Source organism: Passer domesticus, chromosome 3 (assembly GCF_036417665.1).
Source record: "Passer domesticus isolate bPasDom1 chromosome 3, bPasDom1.hap1, whole genome shotgun sequence".
Lineage (NCBI taxonomy): Eukaryota > Metazoa > Chordata > Aves > Passeriformes > Passeridae > Passer > Passer domesticus.
In genome coordinates this window covers 36,228,086-36,252,035 of record NC_087476.1, presented here as the reverse complement: position 1 = coordinate 36,252,035, position 23,950 = coordinate 36,228,086, and the positions used below count along the sequence as shown (strand labels likewise).

The following is a 23,950-nucleotide window of genomic DNA, read 5'->3' as shown; positions in this document are numbered from 1 at the left end:
TAAGTGAGCATTGCATACAGTGAAGATTTTCTGGAATATCTGCAAAACATGTTATTACTATGCAGACAGTTGTAGAAATTAATTTTTAATTTTCCAGTTGAAATCTCTTTCAGCTAAGGTATGTGAGGGTGTCTCAGCTGTTACTGATGTTGATTCTAGATTCAGTGATGTTAAGCTCTTTCCAGGAAAGTAGGACTGATTGCAAAGTCCAGCTTCTGAAAAAAGAAAGGTGAACTAAATTAAATTTATGACCAGTTTAGTTTGTGTTTTTAACTGTTCAACCTTTTACCCTCCTTGCTGAAGAAAATGAAGCGCCAAGTACAGAATTACAGATTTGATCTGAGAAACCGTATGTAGCACAGCAAATGTGACTTTAACCGTACAAATTTGTTATTAGTTAAAGGGAAGAAACAGCCATTAACTATTAATTTTACTGTTTAAATGTCATGTTGCCTGCACATTTGGGGATTAAAGGCCACACACTGTTGAGGCTGGTTTCTCTTTATTTCTGATTGTTTTACCCTCGGGGTGTGAAAGTTACCTGGGTGAGGTTAGCAGAGGGGGGTGGCAGGAGACAGCTACACAGCAAAGCACTTGGCTTCTTGTCCTCTTGCACAGCACAGAGACGTTTGGTGCTGCTCCCTTTCCTTTGTCAAGTGTGTTTGCAAGATAAATGGGGTGAGGTTCAGGATGGGGGTGCTCAGCCTCCCCCTCTGCTGAAATGTTTCTTTCCTCTCAGCACCTGGAAAGCTGTCTGTGCTACTGAACAGGTCCCTGAGCCTGCTCACCAGGGAAGAACAGGAATTTTTTACCTGTGTCTTGAAACTTTTGCAAATACTCTACTGCAATCCTAAAAATTCATGCTCTTGAGGTTTTTGTCATTGTTTCCCAAGTTGTATGTTCTGGCAGTAGTCTGATAAGCTCCTCCTCCTCCCCCTTCTGAACTGGCTGGCAGAGTTTAGAACCAGACCCCCACTTCCACACAGCACGACCTGTTGCTGTGACTCTGTGATTCCTGCAGCTGGAAAATAATGCTCCAAGAGGGCAGGAGTTGTGTATTTAAAACAAGCCTGACATCTCTGATACGCATTCCTGGGGAAAGAGCTGGCTAAGTTACTGGTTCTGTAGCACGACTTCCTCTCCCCAGCAGAGATCTGGTTTATGGAAGTGATTACAGAGGGTTTAGCAAAGCATGGCAGATGCACTGCTCTGGAGGGCAACGCAGCTTTTCCCCTTCGGTTCCTAAGGCTTTTCCCATGGTTGAAGAACAGGGCACAGACCCTGGCATAAACACATTTGCTCCATACACACAGTCAAGGGAAGAGGTTGGTCTGAGAAGGCTTTTTGAAGATGGATCACATTTCACACAGCTGGTTCCTTAGCCTGCATGCAGAACAAACCATTGGCAAAGAGGGAGGTTACAACATGTGCTTTAGGTGGGGATTTTCCTACCTTCCACCTGAGTGCACAACTGCCATGTTCTCAGTCTGCTGACACAAACTTTCCTAACAGCAGGAGTCAACTAGTACCCATCAACTTCAACTAGCAAAAGGAATTCCAACAGTTCACTTTTGCTCTTGCCAAAGGGCAAAACTGCACCTTCACAATTATTCTCTCCTCTTCTTCAAGGAGTTTTTAGGGAGTTAGGACCAGTTTGGAAGAACACACAGCAGAGGCTGAACATGGAAGTTCATTGTCTTCTTTAGCATACTTGTTTTATTTATTTTTAAACCTAGTTCAAGGATCTAGGAGGCATTTTATAATAATGACTCAAATCCTATCAGCTTATAAGGATGTCAATAATACTGCTTCATCACTTTTGTGGCTGACACAGCCAGTGTTGTCCTTTTGGCTTGCTAGCCTGAGTTGTATCAGTGGACTGTTAAATATCACACATCAAAGAAGATTGAAACTGGCACAACAATACAGTATTTGAGCATTAATACAGCAGAATATTAAAAACCAACATCTCTATTCAAGCCTGCCCAGGCACTCAGAATGCATCTCACAACATTCAGGCACTGCTGATTTTGACTCAGTATGCAAAGTTAGCAAGAAGTAACTGTGTGGGAACACAGCCCTTGCTCTGCTGGGAAGTTTATTAGCACCTTGGTGGCACATTAACAGCCTCCCCATGTCAGCCTTGCCACGTGGTCAGTTTTCTGCTTGCTGGGCTTTATGAACCCGAGGAGCTCCAGCTCAGAAACAGCTCGAATAAAGCGAGCGCTGGAATGTCAGTGAAGGAAAGAAACCAAGTACACTTTGATGAGACAGTGACAGACACACTGTTCTCTTCTAGGAGGGCAAGATTTCCAAGTCATGGTACGTACAGATTACACCATGTGTTGCACAATGACATTGTTGGAAATAAGGGCAGAGCACAAGCTGCCTACAGTAAGACAAATCTTCAATCTGATCAGTAGTTCTGCCACATGCATATGACGTGACAGCAAAGGAAGAGTTCCTTTTCCCACTCCTAAGAGAAGCTTAAAGCCTGCAAACATACCAATTTTGTAATGTCTCAGAAGAATTTATACTTTTATGTCCCTTGACAAAAAAATGGATAGATAATTACAGAGATTTTTTCTGAGGTTTCATGGCACCGCCTTCTCCTTTTTATTCACTTTGCTTTTGTTGCTGCCTCCCTGACATACAGGTTTATATTCCCAAGTTAGAGGATTAAATTTATTGTTAGTGACAATTAACAGTGGAGCTTGTAAAAAAGGAAGCGCCAGGAAAGCCAGGTAAAGTATTAGAGCATATAATTATCCTTCCTTTAGTTAAGCCTATTTTTGTACAACTATTCATTTCTTCTCTGTGGCAGCACTACTGCTGTAGCCATGAGGTTTGGTTCTAATGCTCATCTATTAAATATTTTTTAGACCTCAGTTCAGGATCAGGACAAAGTAAGAAGCAGAATGGGTGTCCTGTGCAAAGCAAGTTCTCAACTCCAAGGTACTGGAACATAATGAACTACTGCTTCTATTTCTCCATCTGCTCTTGGGTCAGAACCCTCCTCCCATCTGTTCCTCTATCCAGCAGCTATACCAACTCTCTGATGATTTACCCAAACAGTTTCAACTTTTTTATGGACTTCTGGTTCTGTTTCAGACCCAAACACCTCCTGAAGACAAAAGGTGCTCTCTTACCTCGCCACTCCTAGCCAGACTATTCAAACTGATCTATTTCTTAGATATTTTCAATATATTAAGGCTGTTTAAAGGAATATTTTCTGAATTAGTTAATCAGTGTACATGAAACTGTATTTTAAAACCCCTGGTTCATAAATCCTGTAAGATTTTCCATGTCAAACTTGAGAAAAATGAGAAAGGATACTGGATAACATCATCCACCTGGTCTGAGGAAGCTGCATCTGCATTTGGTTCCTCAGCTGCCATCACCACAGTTGAGAAAGCCTAGAAAGGGAAAAGCAGCACAAGATTTATTCCAGTTCACAGACAGACAGATCTGCATATAAAATGGTGACCTCTGAGCTGAAGGCTATCATGCAGGGGGAATAAGATCTTATAAGGAGAACTCCAAGAGTGTGTCAGTTCAGCAGGATCAAAGAGCAAGCAAGGTTACACATTACCATGGCAGGAATACAGAATGCAAGACATCACTCTCTGAACTCCTGTGCCTGCATTTGGCATCTCAAATGGTTCTGGGTCCTGACCCATTCTCAGAGAAACTACAGAACTGAAAAAATATTCTCAAAGTGAGACTGCTTAAATATTCTAGGGAAGTTAAGTTGGCTGTGAAGAAATCTTTAAAACTGAGGGACAGCAAGAGTCTGGGTAGGAATATACAATACACAACCAGGACAACAGCAAACAAAACACACCTGGAAGAAGTAAAAGGAGTATTCTCTAAACTGCAGGTGGTTAAGCTACAGAGTTTCTTGCAGAAGATGCTGTGGTTGCTAAAAGATACTGGTAATGACATCCAGGTAGGTTTACAAAATACAAAAGAACCACTCAACTTTAGGAAACCTTAGAACTAAAATGTCATTGTTAGCCAGGGAGACCTGATCATATTAATGTATCTCTTGCTATAGTCTCTCTGCTTTTGGCTACACTATGAGACAGGCTGCCAAGCTAGAAGGACCCAGGCTTTTCCCTGGCATATTGTCTCCAAGAGCCCTCCTTGCCCGTTGTCATAAAAGTGTCACAGAATACTTAAAGACGAAAAAAGAAAGGCAGCTTTGTTAAGCACAAAATCTGATCTGTGCTGAGCATAAAATAGAAATAGAAGCAAAATAGTTTCATCACCGATTAAAAGAGCTAGAAATAAATAATTCACAAAAGAGAAAGACTTATTGGGATTACTGCAGGTTCTTGTGGTCTTGTGGACCAAGGTATGCAATGATTTAAGCTGTCAAAAGGGGCATTAAAGAAAAGCAGACATGCAGCACAAAGGTAAATGAGAATAATGAAAGCAGGTGAAGGAGCTGTTTGCATCATCACATACCTCTAACCAATCAACAAGATTAATCAATCTGCCACATTCCAAATGGAGCTTATACACAATGCATATGTCAGGGGCTTTGTTAGAAATGCCTCCTCCATCACATCTCAGAGCTTGATTCTGATGAAAAAAAATTGAAGGCAGTAACTTTGATCAGTGTCTAATCTTGAGCAATTCCAAGAGCTAGATAAAACATTTCAGGTAATTCAGATAGTAGGTATTTTATGCAAATGTTTACTGTTTGTGTGTTTAATGACAAGTTGATGGTACAAAGGAAAAAAAAAAATCCCCAAAAAACAAACAGGAAAATAAGCATACTATTAAAAAAAACCCAACAGAACCCCCCCACAGCTACTTCACTCCTGGTGTTCCTTCTGTAACACTTCTGCAGTATCTACTGTAATGAGTGATTATCTGATTTTATGCAATTTTTTGCTAGTTCTATTTACATACCAGAGAGAAATACTCCATTTTATGGAGTCGGGAGAGGAAACTAGTCATGATTTACCATGTAGAAAATAGGAAAGTATAATTTTTCCCCCAGCCCCCTTGAAAGGAAGAGGAAGACTTACTATAGATCTGTCATATGTACTGAAAATAATTGCTTCTCTCATCTCAGAGTTTTAACTTTGAAATGTAACAATCATTTATCTCTGGCTTGAAATTCAGCATCTGTAAAGGCAAAAGTCTAATTTCTCACTAAGTATACTGTGTTTCAGGAAATTCATGGACTCATTAAGGTTGGAAAAGCCCTTGCAGATCATGCGAGTCCAATAATTAACCCAGCACTGCCACAGCCACCATTAAACTGTGTTCTTTACTGCCACATCTACATGTCTTTCAAATCTCTCCAGGGATGGTGAGTCCACAACTTCCCTGGGCAGCCTGTTCCAATGCTGCTTCTTTCCAGGAAGAAATTCTTCCAAATATCCAACCTAAATCTCCTTTGGTGCAACCTGAGGCCATTTTTTCTTGTATGTTGCAGATTCCCTGGGAGAAGAAGCCACCCCCCACCTGGCTACAGCCTCCTTTCAGACAGCTGTAGAGAGTGATAAGGTCCCTCCTGAGCCTCCTTTTCTCCAGGCTAAACACTCTCACCTCTCTCAGCTGCTCCTCATAGGACCCTTCCCCAGCTTTGTTGTCCTTCTCTGGACATGCTCCAGCACCTCCATATCCTTTTTAAAGTGAGGGGCCCAGAACTGGACACAGCACTCGAGGTGCAGCCTCACCATTGCAGAGCACAGGGGGACAGTCACTGCCTGGCCCTGCTGGCCACACTGTTGCTGACACAGGCCGGGTGCCATTGGCCTTGCTGACCACCTGGGCACAGCTGGCTCTTGTTCAGCCTCTCCTGGCCAGCACCCCCAGGCCCTTTTCTGCTGGGCAGCTTTCCAGCCTCGGATTCAAGGTCATCAGCACTGAACCATTTACTTGGGAAGCTGAAAAGCCACTCGAGCCAGAGGCAAGTCTCTGTACAGCTGCAGAAATTTACAGCATTTCATTTCAGTTTCATGCACTCTAAGAAGTCAGCTGTCTTAACATGAAAACAACCACTGATCATTCCTTTCAGGTCATAGAAGTTAGTTCTAAAACACTTTCATATGCTAGTAAAATATACAAGCAACTTTAGGGGAAGTTATAAAGCTGTAGTAATGACAGACACCTTCAAAAGAAAAATGCTTTTCAAGACAGGAAAGAAGGCTAGGGAAAAAAAATTCACTCAAGAATCTTTAGTTTACCCATAGATCTCAATTCCTGCAATTTTTGAGACTCAGCTCCAGTTTGGACTCTGTCACTTATGAGACATTTCACAATTTACAGAACACCTAGTAATTTTCAAGTTTATTTACTCTCCTCTACAAGGAACATAAAAACTGTAGACCTTAGGTTGGTATCTGTCAGTTCATTACAAGAGGGTTTCCAGAAAAATTCAGAGAAATATGGCTAACCCCTCACAGTGTTACAACGCTGACATTAGTTCATCAGGAACTCAGGAGTATAATGGTACACTTCTGTAACTCAGGGTGTACCACAATAGTTTCCAATACTCCTGTGTTAGTACCTGGCACACGTGAGGTTACACTTCTGGCTCATCTAGATCTAGTGACTCACCACTGCCCAGAAGGACAACAATAAACCCTTCTCATTTCCCCTCTCCTACAGCACTCAGCTCTGTGGTTTTCTACTACTCACCCATGTGCCAACCTGGCAATGCTGGACCCTTTGCTTTTCTAATGTTAAGGTCAGGACAGTTATCACAACTGAGGGTGTGGCTGGGGCAGGCTCATGTGCAGCAGCCCTGAGGGATCCCAGGCTCCCTTGTGCTTCCAGGGCCAAGCTCTGCAGTGCAGCCACAGGGAGCAGGGAGGGAGCTGCAGCTGCCAGCAGGGAAACCTTGGCTCTGGGGCTGCAGCACACCTGTGGTCCCGAGAGGAAATAACCAGGCTGACAAGCAGGAACTGCCCTACCACAAGTAGCCAGCTGTGAATCCATCTGTACAGCACAGAGGTGCTGCTCCCAAAAGAAGAGAACAGGAGTGGGAGCAACCCAGAACACAGCTGATGAGGAATTGCTCTTGCCTGACCCTGCCCCAAGGCTAGACAGAGGACACAGCATACCTTGCTCTGGAATCAATGCTGTTATCCCAAGGACCAAACCCTCTTTCCCTGATATGGGAGCTGGTATCCCAAGTTTCAGCTTGTTAAATTTTCAAAGGATCAGTGAAACCAGAATTATGCTGGGTTTGGTGCAGTTTTTTTGGGTTCTCTTCTTCCCCTCAGCCTGATAAATATGACCCTTGGTTCACACTTTGCTAAATAAGTAACTGGACTCCTGTAAGAAGTGCATCACATATTAATCATACACTGGTACTCTACTGAAGCACTTCGTTCTTTCCTGGCCTTCTGGAAGGAAAAGTTTTAGAGAATTTTGCTCTGGTTACGATGCAGAAAAACACAAACCATGCACAAGTCATAGACAGAAAATATTTGACTCACATGGATTAAAATGCTAAGCAAGGTACTCAGCCAATACTGCTACTGTTAGAAGCTATGCCAGAACTTCACAATCTTCTCAGAAAACATTGGAAATATGTTAAAGCATGTCCAAGTACAAAGTACAGGATGACAGAGGGCTTTAAATCTTGTCAACTCATCAAAGAGAGCAGAATACTTATTAAAGACATCAGTAGTTACATTTTCTTGGCTGTCCTAGTCTATACATTTACAGGTTTACTAAAAATATAAATTACTGAGGTTCACATTAGGTTTCTTTAACGGTAACTTGCTAACTACTATTCTCACAAATAAGCTCTGTAAATGGTTTTAGTAATAACTCCTGCACACAGCAAAACTGATAACCCTCATTTAAATAGAGGACGCTGCCAACAAACCCAATACAAATCAGGTTGTAGAATTCAAAGGCTGATCTTTATCAGCCTTTACAGTTCCTGGTAAGTGTTAGCTTTGATTCAAGTAGTGCATTACTCAGATACAGCCACAACCAATAGCTTCTTCAAAATTATGATCAGTTTTTTTAAGAAAAATGTTAGGCAATAAGAACAACTTCAAGTACCTTCTATAAACAAGTAAAAAAATGTATGTTCACTCCTTTTCCAAATCCTAGTCTATTTATTTCTTTTGGTCATCCTTTCAGTTTGACTTATGAAAGAAGTGGAGAACAATTTGCTTTTCTCTTCTAGAAAAGGGCAGGGTTAGGCTGATCCTTTTCTTGGACTCAGAAAATACAGGATATCAATGTACAACAAGAATTAAAATGAAATCATAGAGGGAAATAAAGGACTTGGTTAAATACGCTGTAATTATGCTATTTGAATGTTATGACTCCACCTGAACAGCCTTTACCTTACAGCTAATCTACACAATGAGGACTGAGCACCAGCCCTCTTAAGAAAGTCTCTGGAAAGAGTAACAGACACTTTATTTTTCCCTGTGGACAGTCATCCTAATTGTAATGGAGGACAAAATTAGTTTTGTGCTACATCTACAGAAGAAAGAAAATAACATGTCTAGAACATGCTCTGAAAAATGGATTCCTCCTTACAGAACTCTTCCCAGAATTACCTCTGCCAGACAGATTCCCCAGCTCCTTGAACAAAGTCCCCAGTTGCTTATCAGCACTTGCTAGTTCTCTGCAAAACAGCTGAATATGTGCCAAGCTTCATGAAACAGCAAAACGCAGCCTTGCACACCGTGCTCACAGAGCCCTGCAGAAGAGCTGCAGCAGCCCAGGAGCTGTTTCCTACCTTCAGGTACCAGTGGGGGTTGTTCAAAGCTGTGTGCAGGGCAGTCCTGGGGGCCGCGTTCAAGTGCCCGCGGAGAACAGCGGCTGCGTTGAAATACACAATCTCATGCAGGGTCCTGTCCTCTGCAGGAACCAGGTATCTTCTGGAAAAGCATGAGGTATGGGGGGTTGGGGGAGACACAAGCTTCAGCTGAAGGGAAACAATGCAAGTCTACTGCTGTCAAGACTATAAAAATGCATGTTTCCCATCCAGTACTGAAAAATCTCTGAAAAACAAGATGAACAGCACTGAAATAAACTTCTAAGCAGAGAAGTCTGTTATTATCAGTTCTATATCTAATGGATTTAGCACAGAACTCTAGCTGGGACACTGACAAATTCAAAAATAAGGGCAGCAGCTACAGTGCTAACCCAGTCAAGTACTCCACAGATCTTACTTATCCATCTCAAGGCCTCACCATGAGTCTCTGCTCATCTTGCCCTTCCTAGCTGGGGCTTTTTGCTTGGCAGTCATATTTGTGTTAGCTTCCCTGCCTCCCCCCCACCCTCTATAATTAACAAATGCCTTCATCTCTTCCCCCACCACAACAAGCCTTTCACATTTTCCACTGCAGAGCTGCCTCCAAAACTGCATCTGCTACGGCTTGCTCACCAGAACAGTTCCCAAAATGGACAGGATATCTCACTTGACATCTGTACAGTTTCATAAGTAGAACAGATCAGCAAAGATTAGGGTAAAGACTCTTGACTTTATTTTGCCACTTATACCCACTGCTCCCTCAACACTGTCTCAGTAGCCAAAGCAGGTTGGTCCATTTGTATTCTAATTATTTCAACTGATCTATTGGAAAAGAGGTGTGTTGGTTTGGTTTTGGTATTTTTTAGTTATTACTTTTAGAGCCCTCAAAGAAGAATAGGAAGTGGAAAAAAAAAAGTATGCCACAGGGACCAAGACACAATTTTGACAAGATTAACATGTTAGTAAAATTTCATTTGCAACTTATGATGAAAACTAATGCAGGAATATAAAACAGGAAGGCTCACCTTACAAGACTGTCTATATAGTCAACAACTTCAAAACGAAGCATTTCAAACTTTGTCAGTTTCTTAGACCTCCTTGATTCCTTCAACTCCAACAAGGTCTTTAAAAAAAAGTGGTGCATAAGACTACATGGGAAGCAGTTATTCTCTGGAGAACACAATCTATGTGTTTAACATGTATAATTAATTTTTGCTGACATGTTTTCACTGATGATGTTTGAAATGTAATCATGCAGTTATTTTTATTTAGGCCAATGTATTCAGTTCTCAAACCCGTAGGAGTTTGAGAAATTCAAAGAAATATGTGTTAGGCAGAATGTCTAAATTACAAGTTAAATAAAAAGAAAACATCTAATTTGCATTTTAAAATCCTGGTTTATGATAGATTATTTTCTATAATTTTCTATGTGTCAGGAAGGCCTGAAATACATAGTTGGTAGTTATTCATTCATTTTTAAGATGAGACACTCACACACAACCCTTTACTCAGAGCTCCAGCAACATGAACATTTCAAAACATTAATTTAAGGAACCAGTCAGTAAAGCCTAGGCAGGCCTAACCTTCTGAAGGTGATAGAGGTCTGTCTTCTTCTGGAGTTCCTTTTGTGGCGATACGGACACATCTCGTTCTTGGGAAGCTTCTGTTACTACAACAAAACTGGTGTTTGATATGTGGGGTAGACTTTTCCTACATAAACCTCCTAACCCAAGCAATCTTCAAAGTACTCAGCAGTTCCTTGTTCACACAGACCCAGTCACAGGCAGCTTTTGGGTTTTGCATCTTGCAGAAGATTGTTAAAAAAGGAGTGTGCAGTACAGCTTAGCCAGCAGTGATTAAGTAACAATTCAGCCCTGAGCAAAGGCCCAGTACAAGCCTTGCACATCACTTTAATTCTGTTTAGGTCATCCTAGGTCATACTCTCAACATTTGTTAATTTGACAGATTAGGACTAGGTACTACTCATGCTTTTGGAATATTCAAAAAGCCACATGCTGCATTTTTTTCCCTTCTCATGTGCAGAAAAATAATGAGTAAGAAATGAGTAAAAAATGAGTTCTCCCTACCTAATGCAGAAACTGCAACCAGAGCAGCAAACAGAAGTATACTAAGGTACTTCATTGCCCAGTTTTATTCTCAGCTTAATTTATAAGAAAATTTCATCTTCATGGACATGTAGTTTGGTGATCAATTGCACCAATAATTATTAATTTTTAGGTAAAAACAAAGAAGCAAAACCCCCCAAAGCACAATCAGTGCTAGGATGAGTGATAATCAGAAAAAATGGAATCTAGATTTCTTGCCTTATTTAAGATGGCAGATGGAGATTCCACCCACACATCACAGGTAAAGCTCTATCAGCAGTGACAATCATATTTAAAAGCTTTTTGGTGACCTGCAGAGAACAATTTGGTATCTTCCAGGGTCCTGCAGACATTCGTCTGAGTGCTGAAGACTTCAAATCAGAAAACTTCCTCTCCACTAGTACACCAATATATTTTTTATTTTCCAAATCCTGCAGCTCAAAATAGACTGAATGTGAAGATATTTTGTATGTGCAAGCTTCATGATTTTATGTTTATCAGTTCATTAGGCAGTCAGGACAACGGACTCTCTTGCTGTTATAAAATACAGTATTTTGGACTATCCTTTCACTTTAAGAGCTCTGTGGACAATTTGGGTACATCACATTTTTGGCAGACATGTAAGAACCCCCACTAAAGATCAACACCATCACATAAATATAAAGTAAAAAGTTATCTAACTCAGCAATCTATTCATGTACAGTATATCTTAACTTCCCCTTCTCACTTTTCCTTTGGAGCTTAAATTAAATCCACTTTGAAAACAAACTAAGATCATTCATGGATTCAGTAGACATTCTCTATTTTAAACCCATCTTCAAATCCTAAGTAAAAATACTGTCTTTTTTGCTTTATAGTTCTGGAAGTTCTGAATCCCCGGAGTTGTTGTTCCTTATTTATTTCCTCAAGGTAAGAATCCAACTACTTAAAAGCCTTTTGCTTTAATTCTTTCTTCCAAACTAGACAAACCTTTGGTTTTCCATCATAGTTCAGATTCCTCAGTGCTGGTACCAGCAGTGACATACACAGCTTTTTCAAAGTGATGACCTATTTTCTCTACCACAGCTCTGCTTTTACTACAACTATTAAAAAATACACGGTGCAGACAAGAGCTGATTCTTTTGGACAACCTCCAGATAACCCTACATTGTAATGTGACTATAATTAATATTGACTGTATTTGGGGGTTGCTGCCTACTTGTCCAAGTGCTGTACAGCAACCACACTGATAATGAGCTTGATTAATATGCATAAAACAGACTAGCTGATAACCAATTAATCTTCAAAAGCCAATCTCTGTGGAGTGCTTCTCCATAATCCAGGGAAAGCAACAACATTCTTATTCTAGAAGAATGCTGGAATACATCATACTCATGTTTCAGAGAGAATGCAGCAGTTTCAGTTAACCTGCCCTGAAAGACAGAATGCTGCCACTCATTTGCCTTGCTAAACCTTGAAATAGGTCCTGTACCATGAACAATCAGATCTGGGGGCTTGACAAGTCACAGCCTGTCAGCAGAGCTGACAACTGGCACGTGGGGTCCTAGCTCTGAACGTGCAGAGCAAGGAACCTTACCTACATTTTGATTAAATTCCATGTCATAAGGACAGCTTATGCAGTCCTTGCCTGTCTGCTGCTATTTATGTTTAAAAACAGTTTGTTTATAGCAACTACAACATCTGCTAAAATACTCAAAATACACATATGAGAGATTTAGGGGATAATGTTTGCTGATCTGTCCAATTTCTTATCTTACATCACTCTTCCATATTATAAAAAACATAAATCACATACCAATAGAGAATATAAACATTTCCCAAATTTGTGCATGTATTAAAAAAAAAAAGTCCTGCAAATATGATGGCTTAATACGATGACAGGCTATCTCAGGGAAAACAGTCAGATTACAAAATAGCCTTTATATAATCTGTAATGGAATACATGATGGTACACACCCACCTTCTAGATTCTGAAACTGGGTCAAGAACTGCTTCAACTTTTCTACTGCCCTACCAAACTCCTTTCCAGAAGATGACATCAAAATTTCCACACATTGTTGGAGCATGGTTACCAAATCAGTCTTATTCAGCATCCTAAAAGACACAATTGTTGGCTGAAGTTGAAATGCAGGATGATGAAACAGCTTTCAATGTTCTTAGTTGAGACAAGTTCAAAAAAAAAGAAAAACTCCTTTTAAAAGAAAAAAATCTCCAGGATTATAAGCATTCAGTCTTGCAGCAAAGTCAAATTTTTTTTCCTGCTATCATTAATAGAAAGAAAACAAGCCAATTAGTTTTGGTGATAATGTTTTCTTGCAGAACAGTCATTTTTCTGATTATCTAAAAACACTTGCTGGACATAGGAGTTGCAATTTTTGAAACTGTGAGTCAGACATCAAAACAAAATTTAAAAAACCCAACACTCAAAAACCAATCATGACAGAGTTCAGAACACATTCCCAAAACCAGTAAATGAAATGGTAAAAAAAAAAAATTCACTACATAAAGACATCCAGAAAATTAATCTCTTGTGACTCAGAATGACTCTCAAATGAAATCTGTATGCTTTTTTCTGTATTTAATTGCTGTAAATCTAGTCATCACTAGAATCCCAGAACCATTCAAGCTGGAAGGGATCTCTTGAGATCTAGCCCAACCTGCAAGTCAGCATTTACTTACTATTTAGTTATTAGGGCCTCTCCCAAATGTCACTGAGCACTGCCCAGTCTCAAAACCTTAATGTAAAAGATATCAAAGCAATGATGGTGGTCAGTGTCTCAAGCAGTGTGTTCCCATATCAGCTACCTAAAAACTGACCTAGAAATTTAAGGAGGAATTCAGAAGAGGCTGGGGAAGCTCTGCGGATATCTGGAGGGACAATTGCAATTTAAGCTCTAGTTCCTAACTAGCAATACATACTAAATGCTTATAAAAGGTTAAAATTAAAGCTTCAGTTTATCTGCTTCAGGGCTACAGATTTTTGTAAGTCAGGTATTGCCTTCAGATGCACTTGTTGTGTACAGAAAAGCATCAGGAGTTAACAACAGAAAGGATGACCTTGACCACCCAAACATTTTGAAACTGCCTTGTATTATAATGGGTAAACAAGATAGCCTTGTTCCAGGCCAGACAAAACACTGCAGTTAAACACCCAATCTGGAGAGAAGACAAAGCAGGTCTGGAGATCTGCAAACAGGAAAGAACACATTTATTTTCCTAGTATTATTCAAAAGGAAACTGCAAGTTGTAGAAAAACTTATTTACAACAACAATGTGATTACAGGGCCCAAAGAAAAGGCAAGAAGACAGTTATCACATATGAGAAAACAGTAAAGGATCCTTTGCAACCTTTTAGGTTTGCGATTACTGCAAGGCATGCCAGGTATAACCGAGGTTAAGATTTTAATTTGGTGAGGAGCCAGGCTTAAAGCAGGGAGGAAGATCTCAGATTACCAAAAGGCAGTAAATAAATCTAACTCTGATTATTCAGACAAGTTATCCAAAAGATGGGAAGCTACAACGAAGTCTACAGAAACTGCTTCTGAATGCTGAAGAGGGAAATCACCTGACGAAGCGATACCATGCTGGTCAGCACCGGTCACTGAAGGGCAGGACTGTGATAAGCAGCATGTGATGAAAAGCCATCCATAATAAGCAGACAAAAACCAGAGTACAATATCTAGACAGAAGGCAATAGGGCAGACAGTCCTTGAAGTTTTGCCACCCAAAAGGTTGATGAGATTTCCCAGCCAGTTAGCTCCACATAACCAATCGAGTGAGACGCTCTCCAATCTTCTTGTGATGGAATTAATGCAAAATGAACTGAAGCTCACACATTCTCTGATGCCCCATGGCATCTTTTAGACTCTGGAAAACTCAGGTAGAGTAACTACTGTCTAGACTGCTCAAGTTAGATTACCCTGAAATACCATTTTTGGCAAGAGCACTTCTAGCAGAAGGCATAAAAGGCTGTCCAGGAAAAGGCTGAAGTAGAGAAGCCAGTCACAAAAGAAACACAATTCAGAAACTTAAAACCTTACATTCAAACCTTACATTCATAAAAGGCAAAAGAGGTACTTTGTTAGAAAATGAGAAATAAGCTGATTTAAAGCTTCTCTATTTTTTACTTTCTAAATACAAGGAAAAAAATGGATTCCAGAAAAACAGTGAAAAGGACTAAGGGATGGGGAAGGATGAACACAAGGATATCAACAGGTGATGTGACTCCCAGGAAGGTAGAGATATTAAGGAACAGTGAGTTAAATTTGAGCAAAAGGGGAAAAAAAGATTGTGAGTAGAAGGGGAAAGACCACATTTTACAGTTTTCTTCTAAAAGGTAACAGCAAGCTTCTATATAGAAAAAGCAGAGGCAAGAGAAATTATTATTAAAAAGGCAAACAGAAGTTAAAAGCTGAAAAAATAACAGTAGCAGCTAAGTTACTGTTACTAAGTTACTTCTTCAAGTAATTGAAGAAGTTCTGTTGGACAAGTTTTGCTACGAAAATGACAGAATTTCTGAATTTAAGAAAAAAAAAATCATAGAATCACCATCTATGAAAGCAGCGACCATGATGATCACTGTAATCACTGTATTTCTATCAGAGGCTCCCACAGTGAGAGCCAGGACCAGAAGAACAACAGGAGGGAGATGAACAGATAAGAACAAAAGGGGAGCAAGCCAGAATCTGATGGCAGCACCAGCTTTGAGACAGGAGAAGAGACAGCTGAATTCAGAGAGGATGAAATCAAATTAAACAAAGGAGAAGGAAAAGGAGAGGGGAGAAAAGGCCAAGTTATTAAGAGATTACAGACAGACAGTAGAGAAAGCAGAATGACACATTTTTGGCCAAGAGCTGAGCAGTGACTGAGTGCTGTCAAGATTCAGGTAAATTAGAGAAGGAACACAAAGGAAAGACTGCAGAAATGACAACTCAAGCATGTAATCCTTTCAAAGTGATGCGGGTAAAGAACACAGAAAAGTGGCTATGTGCAAGAACCACTCAGGATGGCAAAGCTACAGTTTCAAGAGTGTTTCCTTGTGGTGTATCAGCCCAGAAAGCTACCCTCCATCCACCACCGAAATGGTTTTTCTGTGCAGTTTTACTGCCAGACACATCAAACCTGAGCAGCTCAGGGGGACTGGGAGAGGCAGTTACAGTTATGGGGTTGTGTGATGCCAAGGGATGATTTGAATGAGTGCAACTATCAGGAGACAGACACTGCCGTGTGTCTGTTGAAAGCACATTTCCAAGTCTTTACCTGCAACACTGCAACTGAAAGGTTTTCTATCAAGAAAACTGGCTTTGATGACTTTGGCATTTTAAACACTGGCAGATAACACAAGTACAGCCTCTTAAAGTCCTATGCCCACAGTATCAAAAAAAAACCAACTCAGTCCCTGTAAAAATTGTTAAGGCAAATCAGGAAGAGAAGGAAAGCAGTAAAATAAAAAAGAAAGGCCTCAGCTACTACTCATTTGGAAGAGATTCTAATTTTCACAAGAGATTAAAATTTAAAACAACTAAGACTAATAATTTGATATCATACTTTGAAAGACAAAACCCAACTCGTTCTCATTCACTCAAAGTCATCTCAGTAGTTTCAGCAAAATTACTCAGGGCATATGACATATTAGAACCTGGCTGAATTTCATGGAAATCAGTAGAAAACCAAACTGAAAACAGCAGCCAATTACACTTGCAAACAACCCTAAAACTAGCTGTGAACAGGTAATAGCCTCAGCTTTAAGTTCCAGAATAACTTATGACCGATACTTTCCATGTGTACAGCAGTATTAAAACAAAATGGGAAAAAAAAAATCACCTGGCTAGTTGAAGAGATGACTCATACTCCTCTGTCTCCCACACTCGGTTTTCCAAACAAGCACAGTGCAACTCCCTGATCTGTTATGCAGAAGGTGAAGAAAGGATAAAGTGTTTTATCAAGTAATACGGAAATCTTACAACAAGCTGCTCAAAGCAATATGCAATTCCTTTAGAGCCTGTTTTCCAAAGATGCAGAATGATTGCAAAAGGAATGAGAGCTCTTAATATCTTCCAGAACTAAGCTTCTGCTGGAGACTGTTGCTCTGCACCAGGTTCCAAACAACTAACATTCAGGAGAAGTTAACTGCAGTGAATAGAAAGGAACTCCAATCAAATACCCCAGCTAAAACATCCTTTTGTTCTCAAACAGTGGCACAGTTCATGATGCTTTTGTAGTCAGTGACAGATTCTAGTAACAGTATGGAATAAATTGAGAACTGAGAGACAGGTGCACATGCACAGAATATATAATTGCTCTTCTAGTGGAAGAAATTGCTTAGCAGGAAAAGGTGGATAAAATGATATCAGAGCAATAGGACTATTAACAGAGAAATGATCACTGTTCCTCCTACAATTGCTTTTTTCTGTATAGAAGGTTGCTAAAAACTCATCTGAATTTGACTAGTGAATTAACAGGTGGTAGAAGTGTGTACACTGTCTGCAATGCATACAGGTAATCTCAGATGTGGGGAAGTCAATGTGGGGATCCTTTTGCTGATCTGTGCATCTGCCTCCTCCTGGAAACTCCTTCCTGTTCACTGACAAGGTATCATCCATGCCAGTAAAGAAACCACATACTCTCATCCTCTGCCCATAGAAACGAGCATCTCTCTCCATTTTAAGAAGCAGGGGGCAAAACAGCACATTAATAAATAAAGAGTAAATGTTTATTTAACTGTCATACTTTGAGGAAAAAAACAAAAAAGAAAACCAAACCAAAACCACAATAACAACAACCCAACAAGACCCACATATAACAGTACATCACCTGCTTGCCCAAAGGATACTTTGGAAGAGAAGATGTGAAAACATGAAGACATCTCAGAATGGAAACATAATTTTCATGGTAAACATGTAAGTCCTCCAGCAACTTCTGTGTTTCTTCCTACAGTGATAGAATAATTTTAAAAGTAATTCTGACATCCATTCAAAACTCCCATAAAGTTTTGAATTAATTAATCCCATAAATTACTCTGAATTTTTGTAGTGCGCTTTGATTTAAACCACCAATCTTAAATTGAGACCACTAAACAGTTCACTGCGCTGTCATTGCATCTTGTTACCTTTACTTTCTTCCTCCAGCTCAGCACAGATTTGGTATTGACTAGCATTATTACTTTACCATTTTCAACTATATTTAGGCCTTTAGACTTGAAATGTCTTCTCACAACAATGAGAGTATACACTACTCCTTTAGCAGACAATGAGAAGTTACACAGCTACATTTACTTGAAAATTTGCATTTTTATACTACAAATGCATTAAAGAATTTGTTTCTTATATTGTGGGTGGCTGCTGTTTTTATTAGTTATACGTACATAAAAAGACCAGTTCACAGAAAACAAAGAAATATTCAGTTGATTTTCCTATGTGTTTTTAATTTGACTTTTGCTTATTCATGTGTTGAGAACCACAGAAATAAAAAAATCACATTTAAGAAATAGAAATTATTGACTACTGTTACTGAATTTTCTGGATGGCACCACATTATCACGGGCCTGCCATGGAAGCATATATTGCTTCTGGAAAGCCACACTCAAAATTCTGGTAACTATACTGAAGTCATTTAGACTTTGTGGTCATTAGATTTAAGTCTGTGAATCAAAAGATCTTCTTTCCTCTGTCTTCAGTCAAAAATAAAGAGGAAAAAAACACAGAATCCTCTACATATTTAATTCCCCTTTTGCCCAACTCTGAACTAACCATTCCAAATGGAAAGAGAAAAACAAAATAAGCCACTGAAGTTTTCTAGAGGGATAGTGAAACAAAGGGTATTAAAGATAAAAGAAAAGGAAAACCTTGTCTACAGGCAATACAAGAAAGTACAGATGTATGGAAAGAAAAGGTATCATATTGCAAAGACTGAACGTAACAAAGACAGCGCTACAGAGAGCTTTCTGATGTAAAAAAAAGTTTTAAATTATTAAAAACATTAACAATCTTTCTCCCCACAGACTTTTTATATATGGAATTTTAAGAGTCACTGATATAACAACTGTTAAGGCAACCTCTAAAACCTTAAGATAGACATTCACAAGTCTGTATTTTAAGTAGGATCATTAAGAAAAAAATCACTACCACAATAAAAAAGAAAAGAAACAAGTTCTCTCTAATGCTGCTTCATCAACCTTATTTCCCCAAACCCCAAGCATTAACACATCTATATTTCCCTCATCTTGGTCCCAGCTCAAGACAAATATAGTTAATATACATAAATAACAATGTATTTTGCCAAATAAGAAAGTGAAAAGGCACAATCCATTTTAGAAGAGTTTGAAAATGTCATTAGAAGACTATGCAATATTATTTCCAGAATAGAGATAAAAAACAGATTGCCACATTTACATAATTTCAAATTAAATTTGCCATGAAACATTTCAGAAAGATTTGTTAATAATTATGATGTAAAATTGCTTTTAAAATGGATAATTTTAAATAGGTGAAACTCTTCCACTACTTATTAAAAAACTGGTAACAACATGGAATATAAATGAGGCTGATAAAATGTACTGCAGGTTTACGGGCTAAACTGGAAGATTAAGTGACCTTGTGCTAAAACACCAAGTTCACATGAAAGATTACTATAGTGACTTTGAAAGTGTTTCCAAAGCTGGGCATGACATTGTAGATTAGCATGACATCAGAATAAACAGCACCTCATTAATGCAGCAGTAGGACCTTTTTTCCCCAGGCAGAATATTCTGCCAGATTGGCAAGGCAGTAATGGTCCCACCTCTACTGTGGAGATTAGAACAAATGTCTTCAATAAAATCTGTGAGAAGCATCATATGCACCTAAGTATGAGAATTCCAGCTTCCTTCCCAAAGTTAAAAGTTGAGGCTTGTGAATTAAGGGGTGTATTATCAAACATGTAAGGTTGAAAACATGTAAGGTTTAAGCTGATGATTATTCAGCTTTCAAAGCAGGCGTGAATAGAGGGCAAGGGAACAGTTGCTTAAGTAGCTTAAGTTATTTTTGCCAATGAAGACAGTGGATCATAAAATGATGTAAAATCATATCTCATCTTGAATACTGCAACTGTACTTGCCATATTGCTTGCTCCTAACCTCCCCTCCAGCCATTACCATTGTTCTTGACACTTGAAAAAGCTTCCACACCAGGCAAGTACCATTTGCCTGACAGGTTACAAATACTTGAAATGAAGAGTCAGGAGAAATCCTTTACCTTCAGCAATGCTTCTACTGGGAGTGGCTCAGATGGTGAAAATAACCAACAGATATTTGTTGGTGAATTCCTAAAGGACTCACAATAGCAGTAGTCTGACTTCAACCCGTTGGCAAAGCTTCAGATAAACATGTAACAAATTAGTTTTAATCCTGTATGAGGTGTGGGGTGAATGTGTGCCTTGGGACACAGGGTCTGCCCTACTGAGTTCAATCAGAAACTATGCAGAGACTATGAAGGATTAAAAGCTTATGAAATAACCTCCAAGATAACTTACACATGCTTCAAACACTTAACTGACCTTCCAAGAAAGTCAGTCTGGGCAAGCATGAAAAGACCTGGTCATAAATAAACCTTGTATCCTTCTTTTAAAGCAGTTTTATTTCTAGACATAACTAAAAGTTGATGTAAGAAAGTTGTGCAGCTTCACATAAAGGCTGACCTGGCAACCCTAGAGATCTGGAATTCTGATCTGCCAATCCTAATTCCTCACTACTGATCACAAAGCACAGTATGTTCTGTATGAAAGATATTATAAAGAACTCTACATCTTGGTCCTGTATTTTATTATGCTCCACGAAGTGATATATTGGGCAAGTTATTTCTGTTCTCCAAAGACATTCTTAAAATTTTACCTTTAAGAAGCTGTCGTTTGTCAGCAGTTCAATCTGTTTCCCTGACTCTTGCTTTTCCACATACCTTATGGCAGGAAAAAAAAATAAAACCAACATAAAATTATAATGTAAAGGAAGATCCTAGGGTTAAAAACATTTAAAAGGCTTATGCTGCTATAAGAAATATGTATCTTTCTTTGGAAAGGTTCAAAAAGGACAGTGAAATCCAACAAGTTGAAAGGCCACTCCAAAACCCTAGAGATTATGCTTCAAATCAGCTTAACAAGCTCAAAAGTGATTTACAGTTTTTTGTCAGAATAACTTGTTTCTGTATTAAGAACGAGAAGAAAAAAAGTAAATTCAAGTGATTACACATCACAGAAGCTGTACTCTTTAAACTGGAACATTAAGGCTTCCTGAAATTATTTAGAAATGTCCTTTGTTTGATCAATCTACCTTTGCTATAGAAAATGCACAAATCAGCCACAGTGTTCACAGAACTAATTTACAGATTCTTTTAATCTTTTTTAAAGCAAACTCAATACATGATTGTCCAAAAAAATGTATTTCCACCCTTACCTCCTAAAAGAGGGCAGTCTCCGAATGTTTTCACACTGATCATGTGATAAAGAATAAACTCTCTTCTCAATGTCTGCCACGTGGCAACACAGTACACTGAGAGGCTGGGAATAGAAGTGCTCCACAATACAGAGCTGAAAAACAAACCAAGAACTAGGGATGTTAATAAAATTCAATCTCCCTGCTATATCTACCTTTTAATGCTTCGTTACTACTACATTGCATATACTACAATGGTAGTAATGGTACTCCTTAAAAAATATTAATTACAATCCATAAATATTCCATAAATCATTACAGGACATTGATTATACAGTTGTTCACAGTCACATAATTGCCTTCTTTGCCATATGTGCTATTAATTTTCAGTACCTCAGCTTTCCCCCCCCCCTTATGTAACATCACACCTCAATATAATGACATGATGGTGATCTCTTGTATTTATGACTTCAAAAATCTGATCTGAAATTGCTTCATCCTTGAATTCTTTTAACACACAAGGACACAGCCATGCACTGTCAGGTCTAAAACTTGTATTTGCATGTCAGGCCAATGGAGAAGTACTAAACTTTGATGACCCTTTCAAATAAGAGGAGCTGAAACCTATGAAAGCCCACAAAGATCTGTCTTCAAGAAGAGGTACTATGGCCAGGATATTTCTCGTGGCCACATGAAATCATTGAATCTTATATATCAAAAAATCAGAGAAATTCTAAATGCATATGACATTACACAGGCATATTTTACTAGCAGGTTCACACATGGAACTAGGTAAGAGAGAAATAATTCACAATCCTGCATTAAAACAGCTGACAGGGCCTACAAATTCTTCAGAGAATTCTTGTCTGCAATCCACAAAAGCTACAAGGAGACCTAGACACAGAAATATATCTAGATATGAAGAACTATGTAAGACAATAAAAAATTAACTATCATGTTCTCTAGAGACTCTTTTTGGAAACCCCCTGAGCTCTCCCACTTTGTCTCCTGATAGAGGGTAAATATAACTCCCACACTGCTACACAACTGCTTGGAGCACAAGTATTACCTCCTCTGAGGCACCAAGTAAATGACTCTGCAGCTCCTATTTCCCTGAAAAGGCAGGAAATGTGCATCCAGAAATTGTGTCAGAGGACACAACCATTATTTGAATTCTTGTTACCATTGCCTACCTGAAATCCTTTGATAAAATTCTGTACAGAAAAATCATGGTACAGGAATATGTTGATGAGAACCTGCAGAACTTTTTCTCCCAGTTTAAAGGGAAACCGGGATGTCAGAAGCAGCTAAAAAGGAGACAAAAATCAAAAACAGGCATAGCAGAAATTCTCTCCAAATCAGTAAAACTTACATACACAACTTGATACAACTCTTAGTTTGTGTTAACATTCAATGAAATGACATACTAAATACACTGCCAGCTTCTAAAAATAGTATTTCTACTGAAATATCCATGCAAAGATTGATTTTGAGTTTATTATTTTACCACATTTTCGTAAGTATCTTTTACTAACACATTTTAAGTTAATTTTGCTTAATGCTATTTTTGTAAAATTACAAATAGAACAGAGACTGCTGTAATAAACAATGATACCACTACTTTCAGCATGTGTAACAGAGATTTTGGAAATCCTGTGCTCTACCAAGAATCCACAGGCACAACAGTTATATGGCTTGAACATATGGATACCTCAGCTAATGTTTGACAGGTGGCAAAACTCAGACTGAACTTTATTTTTCAGAATTTTAGCTAAGTTTCAAAGCTATCTTTTTCTGGAACTAAGTGAAACTGAAATCACAGCTTGACTTTAATGAAGAACTGTGAATGTCAAAGTGTAATTGCACAAGGCAATGCAAATGAAAGCTGAAAGCAGGTGTGTATGTGTGTCTCAGTATGAGAAGGGAGCTCTCAGTATTGCACTGCTCTGCAGCTGCAAGTAGAAATATCTAAAATCCACAGCTCTGAGGAACTGAGTCCTTTCCAAAACCTTCAGGCAAACCTGCATTTAAAGACCACGTATGTAAACTGTGCTTCAACACACACACACACATACTCCTCATTTCTATTTAGAAAGGGAGTTACCTTGTCAATTAGAGTAGACAGGTGCTCCTTACAGGAAAGGGACTGGAAAAGCTCTATGCACAGCAGAGAGGAAACTGAGTGAGGAAGTAGTCTGTGGATAATCATTGGTGATGTAGCGATTCCAAAAATCAGCACTAGAGGCAATTCATGGATATGCTGACTGGATAATGGGGGAAGAGGAAAAAAAAAGTAATAGTTACATTATAGAAGCTTGTGTAACAAATGCATTATGTTCCTACTAAAGCACTGAGTTTCAATGCAGAAAGGGGTAAATTAAAATATTTGCTGCCGATAAAGCGGAACAAAAAGCATCATTTCAGTTAGTTTTGTGCTGATCCTACCTTCCCAAAAATTATATTCAGAGAGCTGAGTCTTATATAGGATTTTTTCAAAGATACAAAGAAAAACTAAGAAGACACATTAAATAGGTAACATCCAAGAAAATTTACACCATTTAATAAATTAAATATGAAATAACTCCAATGTCTGGAGATGAGTGCGTGATCCAATCACACTTTAAAAAATTTCCAACTTCTATAGATTAATCTTCTTCAGATATTTGTTTAGGATTTGCTTTAGAAATGAAAATC

At 38.9% G+C, this 23,950-nt stretch overlaps 1 protein-coding gene across 4 annotated transcripts in view; it reads right to left on the bottom strand.

Moving 5' to 3' along the window:
* Positions 1-1,689: 1,689 nt before the first annotated feature.
* Positions 1,690-23,950, bottom strand: part of ORC3 (origin recognition complex subunit 3) — a 34,728-nt gene continuing 12,467 nt past the window's right edge. For 3 of the 4 annotated variants that reach the window (XM_064412611.1, XM_064412614.1, XM_064412615.1), the window contains 13 exons: positions 23,361-23,520; positions 22,450-22,563; positions 21,278-21,411; positions 20,720-20,783; positions 17,668-17,784; positions 16,678-16,757; positions 12,815-12,948; positions 10,333-10,418; positions 9,775-9,872; positions 8,732-8,873; positions 4,471-4,587; positions 3,337-3,416; positions 1,690-2,226 (listed from right to left, as the gene is read on the bottom strand). In XM_064412611.1, the coding sequence (XP_064268681.1) occupies positions 2,121-2,226; positions 3,337-3,416; positions 4,471-4,587; positions 8,732-8,873; positions 9,775-9,872; positions 10,333-10,418; positions 12,815-12,948; positions 16,678-16,757; positions 17,668-17,784; positions 20,720-20,783; positions 21,278-21,411; positions 22,450-22,563; positions 23,361-23,520 (1,432 nt within the window). In that variant the 3' untranslated portion in view covers positions 1,690-2,120. The remainder of the gene's footprint in view (positions 2,227-3,336; positions 3,417-4,470; positions 4,588-8,731; positions 8,874-9,774; positions 9,873-10,332; positions 10,419-12,814; positions 12,949-16,677; positions 16,758-17,667; positions 17,785-20,719; positions 20,784-21,277; positions 21,412-22,449; positions 22,564-23,360; positions 23,521-23,950) is intronic. The other variant, XM_064412613.1, reaches the window with a different exon arrangement.